This window comes from Trichomycterus rosablanca, chromosome 14 (assembly GCF_030014385.1).
Source record: "Trichomycterus rosablanca isolate fTriRos1 chromosome 14, fTriRos1.hap1, whole genome shotgun sequence".
Lineage (NCBI taxonomy): Eukaryota > Metazoa > Chordata > Actinopteri > Siluriformes > Trichomycteridae > Trichomycterus > Trichomycterus rosablanca.
In genome coordinates, this window is record NC_086001.1 from 23,934,911 (window position 1) to 23,951,466 (window position 16,556).

At 37.2% G+C, this 16,556-nt stretch overlaps 2 protein-coding genes across 2 annotated transcripts in view; one reads left to right on the top strand and one right to left on the bottom strand.

The window, feature by feature from the left end:
* LOC134325935 (zinc finger protein 135-like) overlaps nucleotides 1-16,556 on the top strand; it is a gene marked incomplete at its 5' end in the record, with an annotated part of 104,801 nt that overhangs the window by 83,622 nt on the left and 4,623 nt on the right. The window lies entirely within an intron of this gene.
* On the bottom strand, nucleotides 13,941-15,686 carry LOC134327021 (piggyBac transposable element-derived protein 4-like). The gene has a single exon (XM_063009108.1). It carries the CDS (start codon nucleotides 15,684-15,686, stop codon nucleotides 13,941-13,943), a length of 1,746 nt encoding a protein of 581 aa, XP_062865178.1.

Here is a 16,556-nt window from a genome sequence, read left to right on the forward strand (position 1 = left end):
GGACAATGTATGACCTAATTTTCAGGGCTTGGTATAAGGTGTGAATTCATGCATGCTGCAATTAGTCCAAGTCTAATGTACACGTGTGTGTGTGTATAAATATTTTTTTACTATATTAAGTAGATTAAATATTCAAATGTCTAAACTTTTCTTAACAGAGGTAAGATCCACGAATGTTATACTTTCCATTAACTTTAAAGAAACCTTTATTTTTCTTACATGTACTTGACCCTTTATTTAGCTCTGTTTAGACAAGTATGAGGTTTCCTAGTTGCACTAATGGAGAATAAATGCATATGGTCATATGTACAATTCAGCTTGGCCACTGCAGAAACTGTTTCTCTGCCTGTATGAACTGGTGTGCCTGCGACCTCGCCCAGTGTAGTTATGTCCTAAGTGCGAGTTAAGAAAGAGGTAAAAAAAAAACCAGTAATAGTTCTACCTTGCAGCGTACTGGATACAATACTAACTACTTTTTTCATGTTGTGAGCATATGGTGTGAAAGTTCGACGAGGTCAGAATCCGAACTGGGAAATTGCAGCTCGGGTGAAAATCGCTGCTTAATGCAGATGTCAAAAAGACGTGTATGCGTATGTGTTCAATATGTAGAACGCGGTGATGATGATGAGACCAAAGTAAGATCAATTTAAATAGAACGCGATGCATTTAAGATGTTCCGACCTTTTCCAGACGTCTCTGAGACGTATATGTGCTATCAGGGATTATTATTATTTTATTTTTATAATTATTAATTGTTGCCTTTGTGTTTGTTGTAATAAAAAAAACTCTTCATGTTTTAAAGTGTAAAAGCATAAACAGCACCGTGTATAAAGATGAATCCTCTTGTGCCTAGTTGGTTTGTAGTGTTATTTTTAAGCTTCTACTGGTGTGAATGTGTGAGTTGGAAAACAAAACATGACATTAAGAAACTGCTTGGAAGAACGTCTAGGACTGACTGTAGTCCTCTCTAAAGCTACCTCAGCAGTGTTGGGGTAGTTACTCAAAAAATAATCCATTACTCATTACTCATTACATAACTAAAATTGTAATGGGATTACTTTACTCATTACATCCTGGAAAATGTAATCTCGTTCCTCATTACTTTACTTTCACGTTACATTCTAAACCCAAACAAATACTGTATACTGGAATCACATACAAACAAATTCCATTTATTTACTTTATTTATTTAGTTTCAGAAAAATCCTCTCTTGTACAGAGATGTGCCTGTGTTTGTTTCCGCTTTAAAACATACACGCCATGAACCAATCAGATTTAACATCATTAAACAAGTTTATTTCTTAATTATTTGTCCTTATACTAGAGGAGCGACTCGGTTCTTTTAGTTCATTTCAAAAGAGTCGTTCAATAGAATCGGTTCGTTCTAGAACGACTCATCACAGTAACTGTAATGTCATTACAAATATGTAACTGTAACGCGTTACATGACTTCGTTACAGATAAAAAGTAATCACGTGACTGTACCGCGTTCCCCCCAACACTGTAGCTGAGAGATACAGGGCTAATGGAGATGTTTTACTGCTAAGCTGCTGTTCAACTCCAGTCCAGTTGGTGACGCTGGTGCGTCTTAAGTTGTTCTGCCAACCGCCATTAAACATCATAAGAAGAACAAGAAGCTGCTGTGTTTGTACTGTAGAGCCTCATCTGTAAGTAAAATATGTATTTAATTATAACCCTTATATTTAATTATAACCACATTCTAATTAATAATAAAACTAGAGTTCATAATAAAACATCACTGTGAGGATTTGAGGAGCTTTAACTCTAGTTTTATTTAAACAAACAAACTATTAGCTGCTCCGCTAACTGTTAGCATCACACATGATTCAGTACTGATGAACCGATTCATTGAACCGATGAATCAAAGGATTGCAACGGATTCAGAGTTTATTCATTATTAAATCTAACATTTTGATATAAACGCGTCACATTTTCAGCTTTGTTTACAGTTTTTAATGTTTGATAGAAACAGCGAGTTCTTGTAGCTTTGTTTACAGGTTGTTTTACAGGTTTATAGTAAAAGTTAAAAGTATTAGTACAGCACTGTTATTGGGAGTGGATGAGAAACTAGATGTAAAGAACATCAGACTTCATCATTTCACTTTGGGCCACAAAACCACTTCCACCAAACTCAAAGGGTTGTTTCCCAGACAGGGATTAAGTCTTATAGTCCAGGACTACATTTAGCTTTAAATAGAGAATCTCCATTCAAAATGCTGTGTAGTCTAGGACTAGGCTTAATCCCTGTCTGTGAAACCAACCCAAAAAGTTCTATTAGAAGTCTTTTCTGTCTGATGCTGCTCAGTCCCACAATAGTTTCAACATTTTCACTCTGTTTACAGCCTCACAGCATTAAAAATAAACAGTTAAAACAGTCTGAAAGAGTATTCCTGGATTTCTCTTTAATAGGGAATAAAGTACATTTGTCTATCTGTCCGTCTGTCTGTCAGATCTTTTAATAATGCAGTCAGCAGAAGAGGGACACGTCACCCCCATAGATCTACAAAATGAAGGATTCCAAGAGAAACTAATAAAAAAGGAGGAGGAAGAAGATGGAAGTTACTTCTGTAAGTAAATGTGGAGCAATTTGCCATGTTAGTACAGTACAGTGTGGTTAGTATAGCAGAAATAATAAGAGAATGTGGATAGTGGGATTAGAACCTGTACTGTACCGTACTGTCCTGTGTAGAAGTGCTGATACTTCCAGTCTGGATTAAATCTAAGTAGTATTTATTTGTGGTAACTAAACCCACAACCTTCAGTTTCCTCCAGTTGTTGAGTTTCTTCTTCACATATTGATGAATTTCAGGTGAAGGATCTTTAATCCCTGTGGAACACGTCACCTCTGAGGAACACCTCACCCCAGAGGACCAACAGTGTGGAGGTTTCCAGATGAAGCCTGTGAAGAAGGAAGAACCTGAAGATAAAGATGAACTCAGTAAGTAAAAATAACATTTATTATTGAATGTATTTGTGTCTATCACTAATACTAACACTAACAGCACCACTAAACCCTCACAGTCACGCAAACGACTCTAATCTCTATTTACACAAATAAAGAAAACCGTCGACCCCAACTTGTGAGAATCTGTTCAGCCATGATAATAGAGACAGCAGCTGATCTGGTGTTAAGAACCACACAAACTACAATAATAATAATAGTAATAAGTTTAACTTATATAGCGTCTTTCAGCAAACTCAAGGTCGATGTACAATGACAAAACAAACATAACAGAAGGGATCGATTACACATAGAATTCAAGAAGAAAAATTAAAGTATTGTGTATAGAGAAATTCACAGAGAGAAGAGATCCAGCAAAGAGTCGAGCAGAGAGTTCTAGAGTGCCTCCCATAGTGGACAACCTAAAGAAATGAATCATTCATGATGCATCATGGTACAGGACTTTATCATCAGATCTCAGTTTAACATTTACTAACAATCTTTATTATTTATAATGTTATAAATGTATTTGATTATTTATAATGTTATAAATGTATTTAATTATTTATAATGTTATAAATGTATTTGATTATTTATAATGTTATAAATTAGGGCTGCATGATATTGGAAAAAACTGACATTGCGATATTTTTTTTTCCCTGCGATAATATTGCGATATAAAAAAAATGCAGGAATTTTCACCACATTATCAATAATATTAATAATGCATGTATCTTACTCTAATTAAGGGGCTCATCTGTGAAAAAGGGTGGTGCCTACAGGGGATACAAAAGATTATGACAAACTACATCTTTGTACTCGATTAAAACTGAGCATTCAACTAAGAAAGCTTCAATATCACATGAGGGAATTAACAGGATTGACAAAATTGGTCATTTAATATTTTATTTCACAATCAAAACCTCTTCAAGTAGTAAACATTATTTAAAAAAAACAAAAGATCTTTCGGCTTCAGCCCAGGGGCTCCAAATAATTGAGGGCCCCGGATTGGCTGCTTTATTTATTTATTTATTTTATTTTGTTAGTTATTTTGGTTAATAAGAATAGGGAAGTTTTTTTGTTCCCGATACTGATCCCGATTATTAATTTTGATCCCGATCCGATACCGAGTCTCAAACCGATACTTGTATTTTCTAGATATTGTCTAGATAAGAACTGGATAATACTGTTCACACAGTGCACACTTCAAGTACATTACAGTTATTCACATTAATCCAGTGTATATGTTTAACAACTGAATAGCTCTGCAGTGCTGTAGGGAAAAATGCTGCATCCAAGCTATTGGCTTAATGTTTTTGTATTTTTAGAAAAATCAATCAAAATGAGTGAGAAATTACAGTTTTACTTTAAACTTTACATTCAAAGAAAAAAAAAAATCTGTTTAATGCAGTGATACACTAAAAATGAACAGAAATCTGTGTAGCAGCTTAACTTGAATATAAGAAAAAAGTTACTTAAAAGCATTACAGTAAAACCTGAATACCAAAATAAAATGGAAAGGCTTTTTTGTTATGAAGGAAAGCCAGTTCTTAAAGTGCTTGTATTGTGACAATGGTTTGATGGACGTTTGTACACGAAGTGAGTGTGTTTTGACCCTTTAGGCCTTCCATAGAACATGAAATTGCGTGCTTCACTCCAGCTGTCCGGTATTCGGTACCTTAACAGAAGAAGTTAATGTTGTTAAAGTTGTTCTGCTCCCGACAATATGTGAATATAGCGTGTATTTATTTCTTTATTAAGCAAGTGCATCACTACGTTGTTTTGTAAACCGTTGTGATCCTTGACTCACACAACATATAAATAGTAAAATTCTACAGTAATGAACGCAGCTCTGCTCCCACCGCCTCGTGAAACGCTCACATTGCAGACATTACACCGCTGTTGGACTTGTTTTACTTTCCAGTTCAAACTATTTCCACACAGCGGACATGCTGACGTAAAACTTAAGATCGGGATTAGTAAAGCCGATTCCGATCAATAAAAAAATTTAGATCGGATCGGGACATCCCTACTTACAAACCACTGGTTTTGTAAATCATTTACACGTTATTCATATTTCTGACTGTTGATTGGCCAGATAAACTATAACGAGCTGTAGTAGTACTATAACGAACTAGTATGTGAGTGACATTCAGCTCAGCCAATCAGAATGCAGCACCAGGTTTATACGCTCTGCAGTTTGTTTTGTATGTGAGACTCGCTGTATGGTCCCAGCATTGAGGTTCGGGTTCTGGAACTAGGCGATCTAAAGTGCTGTAACGCTCATTGAAGTCCTGAATAAACAGTTATAGTGACTAGAGATGGGACGATCGACCGGCTATGAATCGGTATCGGCCGATTTTTAATCAAAATATGCTATCGACGATCGGTCGATATTTCCCAAATGTAGCCGATTCGATTGTGTGATATATAAAAGATCATGTTAAGCTTAACAGCTCAGTGGATTGATCCAGACTTTGAGCTACGAAGCACCAACCATCACATCAAAATTCATCAATCATCGTACAGAAACCACAGTGAAAGCTCTTCATGACCTAAAATAACATCATTAACGTTGTGCATCATACATACGATGTAATTTTGCTGATTGAAATATTTACTTTAAAAAGATAATTCAACCCGGTCACATCTGAGTCGATTCTATCAGCACGTTATATAAACTCCTGGTTCACTTTGGTAAATCGTAAGCGGTTCTTACTTGTGATGTAGATGAGAACAGAAAACGTTACAGTGCCAATCAGAGGCAAAAGTTTATTCATTACCAAATTCGTTAGTTCAGGATCACCTGCTGAACTTTTAGGATTGTCAGAAAACTTTTAGACGGAACGAGTCTGACTCGGTTACAGATCTGTGGTAATAGCAGTTTAATTAAGCTTTTTAATGAAGCTTTTTAATGTAAAAGAGTCACACAAACTGTTCTGAAGTAGCTGGTGTTTATTTAAAACCACGACATTTAATTAATAAAAGTAAACACGGAGAGATAACTGAGAAGAGAAACTTACGCTTCGACTGAAAACGAATCGACTCATGAATCACTTAGCGACACTGTGAACAAAGTGTCTCTCCTAAAGGCACACACGCACACACGCACGCACGCACACACGCACACGCACGCACGCACACACACACACACACGCACGCACGCACGCACACACACACACACACACACACACACACACAGAGCGCGCGCGAGAGAGAGACACTCAAACTCAAAAGAAGCTTTATTGGCATGACAAATAAGGACATTCGTATTGCCAAAGCAAGTTACAGAGAAATATTAAAAATAACAATAAGAAATAACAAATATATACAAAACAGTTACATGTGCAAAAATATATAAAATAGAATAAAATATTAATAATTTATATTATATTAATATATTAATAATAAATTAATATTTAAATTATTAATATATAAAGACACACACACAAAGAGAGAGACTTTTTTGACTTTTTATACTCCTTTATTTTCAATAAAAATTAGTCAATAAATACATCTTTAGCATTCACATCAAAATAATTCAGAATAAAGAGAAAGAGAGTTGCTCATCTACTATGGAGCACAGAACCTCTTCACAGCACCATACATTCTCAAAACTGTCACTGTCCCCTGTACTCTTATAAAAGTTAAATTCAACCATAATCCTTGATTTAATAAATCTTTTCAGGATTGTTAATGCATCACAGTCAGTGCTTTGTGCTATTTTGTTTTTTCTGCTTATATAAATAGCCATCTTAGCTTGACCCAGGATAAAATTAATTAGTTGGCACTTGTGCCTGTCCCTTCTTACATATTTAAAACCATAGATAAAAACCTGGGAAGTAAAACCAACATTAAAAGATTTAAAAATGTCCTGTAAAAAGTAAAACAGAGATTGCAGCCTGGAGCAATTCATAAATGCATGAAAAACTGTTTCCCTCTGTGAACAGAATGGGCATTCATGTGACACTTCAGGGTTTATTTTACAAATAAAAGAGTTTACTGACACAATTCCATGTAAAATCCTCCACTGTATATCTGCACTCTTTTTGGTTAATAAAACTCTTCCCACACTAAGCAGTGATGAAAGTTCTTCATGTTTATGCTTTGATAAGACTGTAGAAAGCAACAGAAACAAAGTAAGAAGTCAATTTATTTGCATTACTATTAGCATTAGCCATTAGCATTATTACTACATTAATACCACAATAAGTAATAAAAACATTAAATTCACTTCACGTTTAAGTGAGAATCTGAATTCAAAGAACATCAGGATAAAATACTTATAAATACTGCAGATATTAATAATTAAATAACTATAAATAACTTGATATAAATAAAGATATAAGAGATCTGACTTTCTCAACATCAGTCCTGCACCAAGCAAATCTAATCCAGTTCATGACAGGACTAATAATTAGCTCACAAGTGTAAATCTTTGGTGTGCTGGGAGTAAAAAAGGCTTCATAAATCACCACAATTATGAGCATAAAGCTATTTTAAACAGTCGGAATATATTAACCTAATAATATTAAATAACATCATAAAATAAAAAGAACAACAAATGCAACATAAATGTAAAAGAAACAAACAAGAAAACCCTTTACCTTCCTGTTAGAATCCTGGCAGCCACTTTAACAAAGCTGGTGTCTCCAGCAGGTCGTTTCTAATGAAGAACGTGCAGAAGATCCTTCTTACCAAGTGACTCAGCTACAAGTCTAGAGTTTAGTCCTTAACACTAGATTGACTATAGTTACGCTTTTTTGCGCAAGGAAATTTTGCCTCTAGATCCCCCGCTCCCCTGTTGTGAGCCACTTAACACCCATTATCATGGTAATGACCCACAGCCATGGTAATGAACACACCAGCTCTCCCCTGCTCTGTATGCAGCCTGATCCAGCCTGAGTTTTATGCTGCATATACACTGATCAGCCATAACATTAAAACCACCTCCTTGTTTCTACATTCCCAGTCCAGTTTATCAGCTCCACTTACCATATATGAGCACTTTGTAGATACAAAAGCAATAGACACATTGCAATTTATTTTTTTTTTTTTTTTTTTATTTAATGTTTTTTTACAAAACTATAGGTACTATATATATATATATATATATATATATATATATATATATATATATATATATATATATATATATATATATATATATATACACATATGTGTGTGTGTGTCATTGTAGCTATACATGTTATTCACACTTATTACACACCCAGTTCTTCTCAGTTCTACATTTGCGACAGGTGTACTTGTTGCAAACTCCACACTGTTTTGTGCTGCGGTTTCTAGTGCAGAGCGTCTGCACCTGACACTGCGTCGTCTTTCCAGGAACAGGCGACGGATGTTGCTTTTGTGTCATAACCTTTCCCAGCATAAAACGCTGCCGAAGTTCCAGTGCAAGGCCATGTATAAAATCTCTTCTGCTTTCGGTGGACCTGGTGCATGCTTTGTACAACACATACGTAACACAGATGACAGTTACATATGAAACGTTGCCAGATGTCCGAAACTGCAGCAAATCTGTCGGTCTTCACACGTTCAGCACGGGTGTCTTTGTTGTCAAACCGCAAATACCGCATGATTTCTTTGTAGCGGTCACGGCACATCGTCTCCTTAATTGCAGGCACGGCATAATTTTCTGACCAAGACTCTATCATCGCACCAATTGGGCAGAGCGTTGCTCGAAGAAACAGAACTGCTATGAAGGCCATCAGCTCACTGACAGAAAGACTCCAGCATTCGTTTGTTCTCCGGGCTTCGTGGACGGTGCAGTCTGTGATGATCCGGAGCATCTCCATGCTCTGGAGTCTACTCGTTATCCTCCGCTGCACGAAAGAAAAGAAAATTTTGAAATGTTAATTACATACAACTTTTATTTTACTGCACTCTGCTTGGCTTAAATTGTATTACATGTGACAACAAATTAGATTTATCTGAAACAATACAAAGAAAAAACATACACAAGCAATTGGGAAAAATGGAAAATAATAAATAAATAAATATTTATAAACACAAGAAAAGGCTCACAAACAGTAACATTACCTTGGCATACTCTGTGGGTCCTGCTCTCTCATGGAAAGTAACATCTGTGCTGAATTCATTCTGCAGAAGGGGTTTAGCATCTACCATCTCCCAAACTGTCCCGTCCTTTGCTTTCAAGCTTGGTGTAGGTGTCTTGTTCTCTGCTCCCAAACGTTTCTTTCTGGGAGGGCTGCAAAGCTCTTCATCGGATTTACCATTGCTATCCCCATCTGCCGACAGTTCTGAGCTCAACTCGGTGTCAGAATGAGCTACTTCATCCAAAGTTAGTACCTCTCCTCCATCTGACTCGCAGTCATCAATAGCATTCAGTAACTCCAACACTTGCAAAGCAGTATAGGTCCTCTTGTGTGCCATTGTGTTTCCGTTTGCTCCACACAGGATAGCAGGAAAATGAAAATGATCTGTTCTCATCTGTGTGTCTGCTTTTATTCAGAATCATAAGAACAGGACTACAGCCATGCAAATAGTTGTAAATCATTCACGTTGGAGGTGTAAATGTGTGTACTACATGTGTGGTATGTGTAACATCAGCAATTAGAAAATGATTAACGGCAGTCATTTACATTAACTTCTTCTTCTCCGATCTCCATCTCTGATTTACACATATATGCATCTCTTACTTTATATACTTGAATTCTATATACTTCATATTCAATTCTATATACTTTATACATATACATTTATATATATATATATTATTATTATATATTTATATTTATATTATACATTTATATATATATATATATATATATATATATATATATATATATATACAGGGGTTGGACAATGAAACTTAAACACCTGGTTTTAGACCACAATAATTTATTAGTATGGTGTAGGGCCTCCTTTTGCGGCCAATACAGCGTCAATTCGTCTTGGAAATGACATATACAAGTCCTGCACAGTGGTCAGAGGGATTTTAAGCCATTCTTCTTGCAGGATAGTGGCCAGGTCACTATGTGATGCTGGTGGAGGAAAACGTTTCCTGACTCGCTTCTACAAAACACCCCAAAGTGGCTCAATAATATTTAGATCTGGTGACTGTGCAGGCCATGGGAGATGTTCAACTTCACTTTCAAACCAATCTTTCACCAGTCTTGCTGTGTGTATTGGTGCATTGTCATCCTGATACACGGCACCACCTTCAGGATACAATGTTTGAACCATTGGATGCACATGGTCCTCCAGAATGGTTTGGTAGTCCTTGGCAGTGACACGCCCATCTAGCACAAGTATTGGGCCAAGGGAATGCCATGATATGGCAGCCCAAACCATCACTGATCCACCCCCATGCTTCACTCTGGGCATGCAACAGTCTGGGTGGTACGCTTCTTTGGGGCTTCTCCACACCGTAACTCTCCCGGATGTGGGGAAAACAGTAAAGGTGGACTCATCAGAGAACAATACATGTTTCACATTGTCCACAGCCCAAGATTTGCGCTCCTTGCACCATTGAAACCGACATTTGGCATTGGCACGAGTGACCAAAGGTTTGGCTATAGCAGCCCGGCCGTGTACATTGACCCTGTGGAGCTCCTGACGGACAGTTCTGGTGGAAACAGGAGAGTTGAGGTGCACATTTAATTCTGCCGTGATTTGGGCAGCCGTGGTTTTATGTTTTTTGGATAAAATCCGGGTTAGCACCCGAACATCCCTTTCAGACAGCTTCCTCTTGCGTCCACAGTTAATCCTGTTGGATGTGGTTTGTCCTTCTTGGTGGTATGCTGACATTACCCTGGATACCGTGGCTCTTGATACATCACAAAGACTTGCTGTCTTGGTCACAGATGCGCCAGCAAGACGTGCACCAACAATTTGTCCTCTTTTGAACTCTGGTATGTCACCCATAATGTTGTGTGCATTGCAATATTTTGAGCAAAACTGTGCTCTTACCCTGCTAATTGAACCTTCACACTCTGCTCTGACTGGTCCAATTTAGCCATGAAACCTCCCACACTAAAATGACAGATGTTTCAGTTTCATTGTCCAACCCCTGTATATGTGTGTGTGTGTGTGTGTGCGCGTACATATATGTATGTATATATGAATACTATTTGAAAACTACTATATATGAAACTATTTGAAAACTGTGGCACAAACTTTTGTTTGACCATGCTGGCTAGCAAGAGACAGAATCATAGATTAGTTGGGGGTGGGTTGAATAGTGTGTTATTTGCAAGCATATGCATGACAAAAGAGGACTGATAGTGCTCTAATGGTTATGTAGAAAGAGGGGGTTTGTCCTAAGGATCTCAGATTTTCAGTCAAGCTAGTGTTAAATAGAGCTGAGGACAAAGACCCAAGACCAGTTCAAAACTCTGCATTGGTCAATCATCAGACAACCATTCACACCTTCTTGTGTGAAGTACTAGCTCATTATCTATTGAACGTGTGCGAATGAACTAGATGGAGCCACAAAGCATGATGGGTGAAGTCAAACTACACCTATTTATCTGAGCAGAAAAGTTATTTACATTTAATCCTAAACACAAACAAGGAATTGAAAGGCTATTCTGTAAAGTGAAATGACATGAACTTAGATAAAGCTTTTATGATAAGAATCTAAGTCATGTAAAATGCTGTATGTATATTTGTGTGAATTAGTTTCTACTGTATATGAGGAACAATAAGAAAACTATAAGAGGAAACACCCACCTATAGATTTATCTGTATTTCTGATTATTATACATTATGATTTTCCTTTAAATTGTAAGTAAACTAAAACATAATATAAGCCCATTTCAGTTTTAATTTAGATTGTTTTTAAATGGAATAATCTTGATTACGTGAATTGTTATTGTTATTAAAAGGAATTCTCTTGTTTCCACAGAACAATTCCACTTTATAATGATAGTACACCACCTGTAGTTTACAGTTAATATCAAGACATTCTGATGTATCATTTCTAAATACATTCTATAAATGTGACAATATAAACGGACTTTATAATATAGACCATGTGACTTGTACCATAAAACAGGGTTTAAATCAGGGGTAGGCAATTACATTTTTCAAGGAGCCACATAAGAAACTGGGTTGGTGGAGGGTCGGACCAATAAGGTGAACTTAATTATGATCTGTATACATTTTTTCTTTTTATTTACATTTTCAGCATTTAGCAGATATCTTAATCCAAAGCGATTTACAATACAGTTACAGTATACAGTCTGAGCAATTGAGGGTTAAAGGCCTTGCTCAAGGGTCCATCAGCAGACTGCCCACTCTTTATTAAAAGCAGTACATTGTACAGTTCTAATAAGCTGTTAATGTTTAGATGTTACAATCAGATAATTAGAAGTAGGCAGAGTAAAAACATCAACATTATTTCACTATTTAAAGAAACAAATGCAAAAAAAACCAAATGTGAACAAAATGTGCAGGTTTTTAAACTTTACACTATTTTGTTTTAAGTCTAATCACCTAATTTGTTTTTCAGTCATTTGTTATTGTTGGATATTCTTTTTAAAATCACAAAGCTGGTCCTTGTTGCTTTTGCAGTTTAGTTAGAGAAGCTTCAGGTGTGACGCTCCACATCGTTCATGTTCTTATATTTCTGTTTAGTATCATAACAGCGATTTACAGCCTATATTCTGATCCGTACCCAGCGTTACACCTGACTTCAGTTAATAAATACTTCAGAAGTTCATGTCTTGTTAAAAACTCCACCGTCAGTCACACTCAGTTCTGTTCACATTACGGTGAAGCTGGAAACACTCGCACACGTAAATCAAAACTTACGGTAATTTAAAGATATAGCGCTCCCGTCAAAATCAATCTTGTTGTAATGCATGTTTGATGTACGTTTATTTACATCTAATTTTTAATTGCGACAAACCTCATGTGGGCCGGTTGGGGATGTCTCGCGGGCCGGATGTAAAATGACGATTATAAAATGACTAATAGTTTAATGATAAAATATTACTAGCTGTAATACCAAGGTAAACAAAATACATCACAAAAAAGTATTAATCGGAATGTAAAATGAAACTATATTATTATTAATAATAAAAGATTCACTAGTAGTACACTGATCGATCATTTGCCATTTCAGTTTGACTTCACCCATCATGCTTTGTGGCTCCATCTACTTCATTTGCACACGTTCCATAGATAATGAGCTAGTACATCACACAAGAAGGTGTGAATAATTGGCTGATGATTGACCAATGCAGAGTTTTGAACTCGTCTTGGGTCTTTGTCCTCAGCTCTATTTAATGACTAAACTCTAGACCTGTAGCTGAGATTTCCACTTAGCAAATAATGAACCGTCCTCCACCAGAATGTACATGAGAAGGTGTGAATGGAGGGCTGTGGACTGAACAGTGTTGCATTGTTCTATCATCATGAGTCTTTGTTCTTTGTGTTTATCTATAGGCTCCTTTGTTAAAAGAAATTCTCATATTTACGTTTAATTATCCCACCATCTTCTAGTGCAAGGGTGTCAAACTCATTTGTCAAATTAATACAATATATTTAGAATGTATATCTACATTGTCCTCCTTTACCACAGACACGGCCTCATAACACAAGAGACGCACCGGTTTCTCTTCCTAAAGCACAAACTTGTATTCACTTTCATTACATTTGTTCATTCTGCTTAATTTTCTCTTTTTGTACATGTTGGGATTATGTTTAACCCTTGTATTATGGTGAGAAAAAAATACATTGATTATATTGCGGGTCATTTTTACCCGTATTGTGTAAATCCACTCAACACAGTCAAAAATGAAGTTAAACCAATAAGAACTTTATTTTAAATTATACAAACATTTAGAAGAAACGAGAAGAAGAGATATATAATTTTAACTCTATATTAAATAACTCAATTTCAATTTAAGAAGACACAAACTGAAAAGAACTGATTTAAATTTTTCCCTCTTCACGAACCCTTTTTTTGGGTTTTCAATGTTCGACATTTTCAGTGTTCCCCACATGATGGACAGAATGTGACTGTGTGCTTTCTGCAGATGTATTTCTTACACCTCACACAGCAGGTACTTGTTTTACTGTCATCTCGGGAGGGACAGACTTGACATCTTTTGCGTTTCTTTGCACCTATATCCAAAGGATCCATTGTTGGTTGGTCAGATGCCCTGCCCTGGACTTTTGCGATGACAGCTGCAGCTGCTGGGGATCGAGCTGGCCTGGCCCGGTTCTGGATCTTGGGAGTGACGAGTGCTTTGCCTAGTTCTTCCAGGAAAAGTCGACGTCGGTACAGTTTGCTGGCATTCCACTGCTGGTTGATCTCAATCCACAGCACATAGGCATTGTAAGCAGACACGTCCACAATGTTGTAGAAAACCACCAAGGGCCAACGGGCAGTCTTGCGCTGGCAGCTATATGTTGCTATGACTTTGTCAAGATTGTCAACTCCTCCTTTGGTGGAGTTGTAATCCAGGATCATTTGTGGCTTCATGTCCTCTCTCGTGCTCAGAGATGCATCTTTGTGCATTGTGCTCATCACAAGAACATTCTTGTTTCTCTTTGGGCAGTAAGAAACAAGTGTTGTTTTCTCTGTGAAAACAAATTTTGAGGAATGCAGAGGTCTTCCTTGCATCTTCAGAATCTCACTGGGAAGTTCTGGCTTATTTTTTCTGACTGTTCCCAACATAGTCAGCTTTCTTTCCTGAAGTTCATCTCCAAGACGGTAGGATGTAAAGAAGTTGTCACATGTGATGTTATGACCTTGCAGCCCTTCAGTCATCTCCAATACCACACACATTCCCTGATTCTTTTCAGGTGCTCCTCCAGGTGACTTTCCAGTATATACTTGCAGGTTCCATGCATAACTGGATTTTGCATCACAGGCTGCCCATATTTTAATGCCATATTTCGCAGGCTTGTTTGGCATATACTGTCGGAAAGGACAGCGTCCTCTGAATGGTACGAGGCGCTCATCCACAGTAACATGGGGGCCAGGATTATACAATAAAGGCAGGATTTCGACCCATTTATCCCAAACATCTCTGATCGCTGCAAGTTTGTCTCTCTCGCGACGACCAGCTCTGGTGTCACGATTGTCAAATCGGATCACACGAGAGATCATGTGAAACATCTCCAAAGACATTGTTGCTCGGAATATTGGCCTTCCATTCTCTTCATTCCATAAACTTGCAGTTGCTTCACCCTTTGACCTGTATACTCCAGCTAATACCAGAATTCCAATGTAAGCATGCAAGTCAGTTGGATCCAGTGGCTTCCATTTTTCTTGAAAGACACGCCTCCCCTCCAAGTTGGTCATGTCGAGGATTATCTTTTCTATGGGTGGGGATATGAAGAGCTGAAATGCTGATTCAATATCATCAATTCTTGTGACAGCAAATCTTGTCGGACCAGGCGTCATTTTGATGACATTAGAAGATGACAATCTGCCTCGGCTTTGGTGTGGTGATGTTGACAATTTTATTTTACCATCTTTAGATGTCCATGTCCCCTCTGTGGATGACGATTGTTGCGTGTCTTGGTTTTCATCTGATGAAGGGACACCGGCAGACTCGTCCTCTGAATCTTCCTCATTGTGGGAAAATTGACGATCTGGATCATCAATAGCATTGTCCTCTGGCTCTGAAGGATCCTCCGACTCTGAAATCTCTTCCTCTACATCACTATCCCAGTTCATAAGCTGCGATAAAACTTCTTCAGCTGTAAATTGTTTGGAGCTCATTTTGGTGTATTTCTCAAAGAAAGGGCATGGAAACAGTGACAATGACAGAGGAGATTAAGTCCCTCTTCCACACACACACACACACACACACACACACACCTGGTTCTGAATGGCTATTCAGAGGCAGTCAAAATAAAAAATATCAAAGAGACATGTTTATTTTGGATTTAAACAGCTTGTTTTTGTCTGGGTCAAAATGACCCACAACATCATCTTTGTATACAAACTCTGTGCAGACACTCCACGACACATCAAAGTGTCCAGATTTTACACAGCAGTTCATGACCCTAGATGAGAAAAACTCATAAAATATCTTGGAAAAAAAGTAAGGATAACCTGCACTTTGGTCAACTCAAAAATTGAAATGGGTCAAATTGACCCGTAACATAATACAAGGGTTAAACATCATCTACTGATGGGATGGGGTCACGTTGCGTGTCAGAAAATCAGCATTCATTTTGGGAAATGCAGTTTTTGTAGGATTTTACAGTGTATTTTGAGACAATAGTTCTCCCCTCTCTAAGAGCCCCCCCTTTCAGCTAGACAGACAGAATGCTCCCTCCAGAACAGTTATGTAAGTTTTATTTGCTTTCTAGCAGTATCATAATGGAGTAAAACTATATAATAAAAACAATAAAGAAATTAATACAGTACATGCACATAGCTGTAGTTACAGTGTTACATCTGGTACAATATGAGATTAAACCAAACGTAAAATAGTGCTAATGAGTTAGCATTGTGTGAAAAAAATTGTTGCACCACCTCTGGTTTTCATAACGGTTTGAACTCTCTGAAGCATGGACTTAACTAATGACAAACAGTATTCTTCATCAATCTGCCTCCAACTCTCTCTTATTAGCTCCAGATCAG

Coding starts and splice junctions, on each gene's coding strand:
- LOC134327021 (XM_063009108.1), bottom strand. CDS start 15,686: ATGAGCTCCAAACAATTTACAGCTGAAGAAGTTTTATCGCAGCTTATG.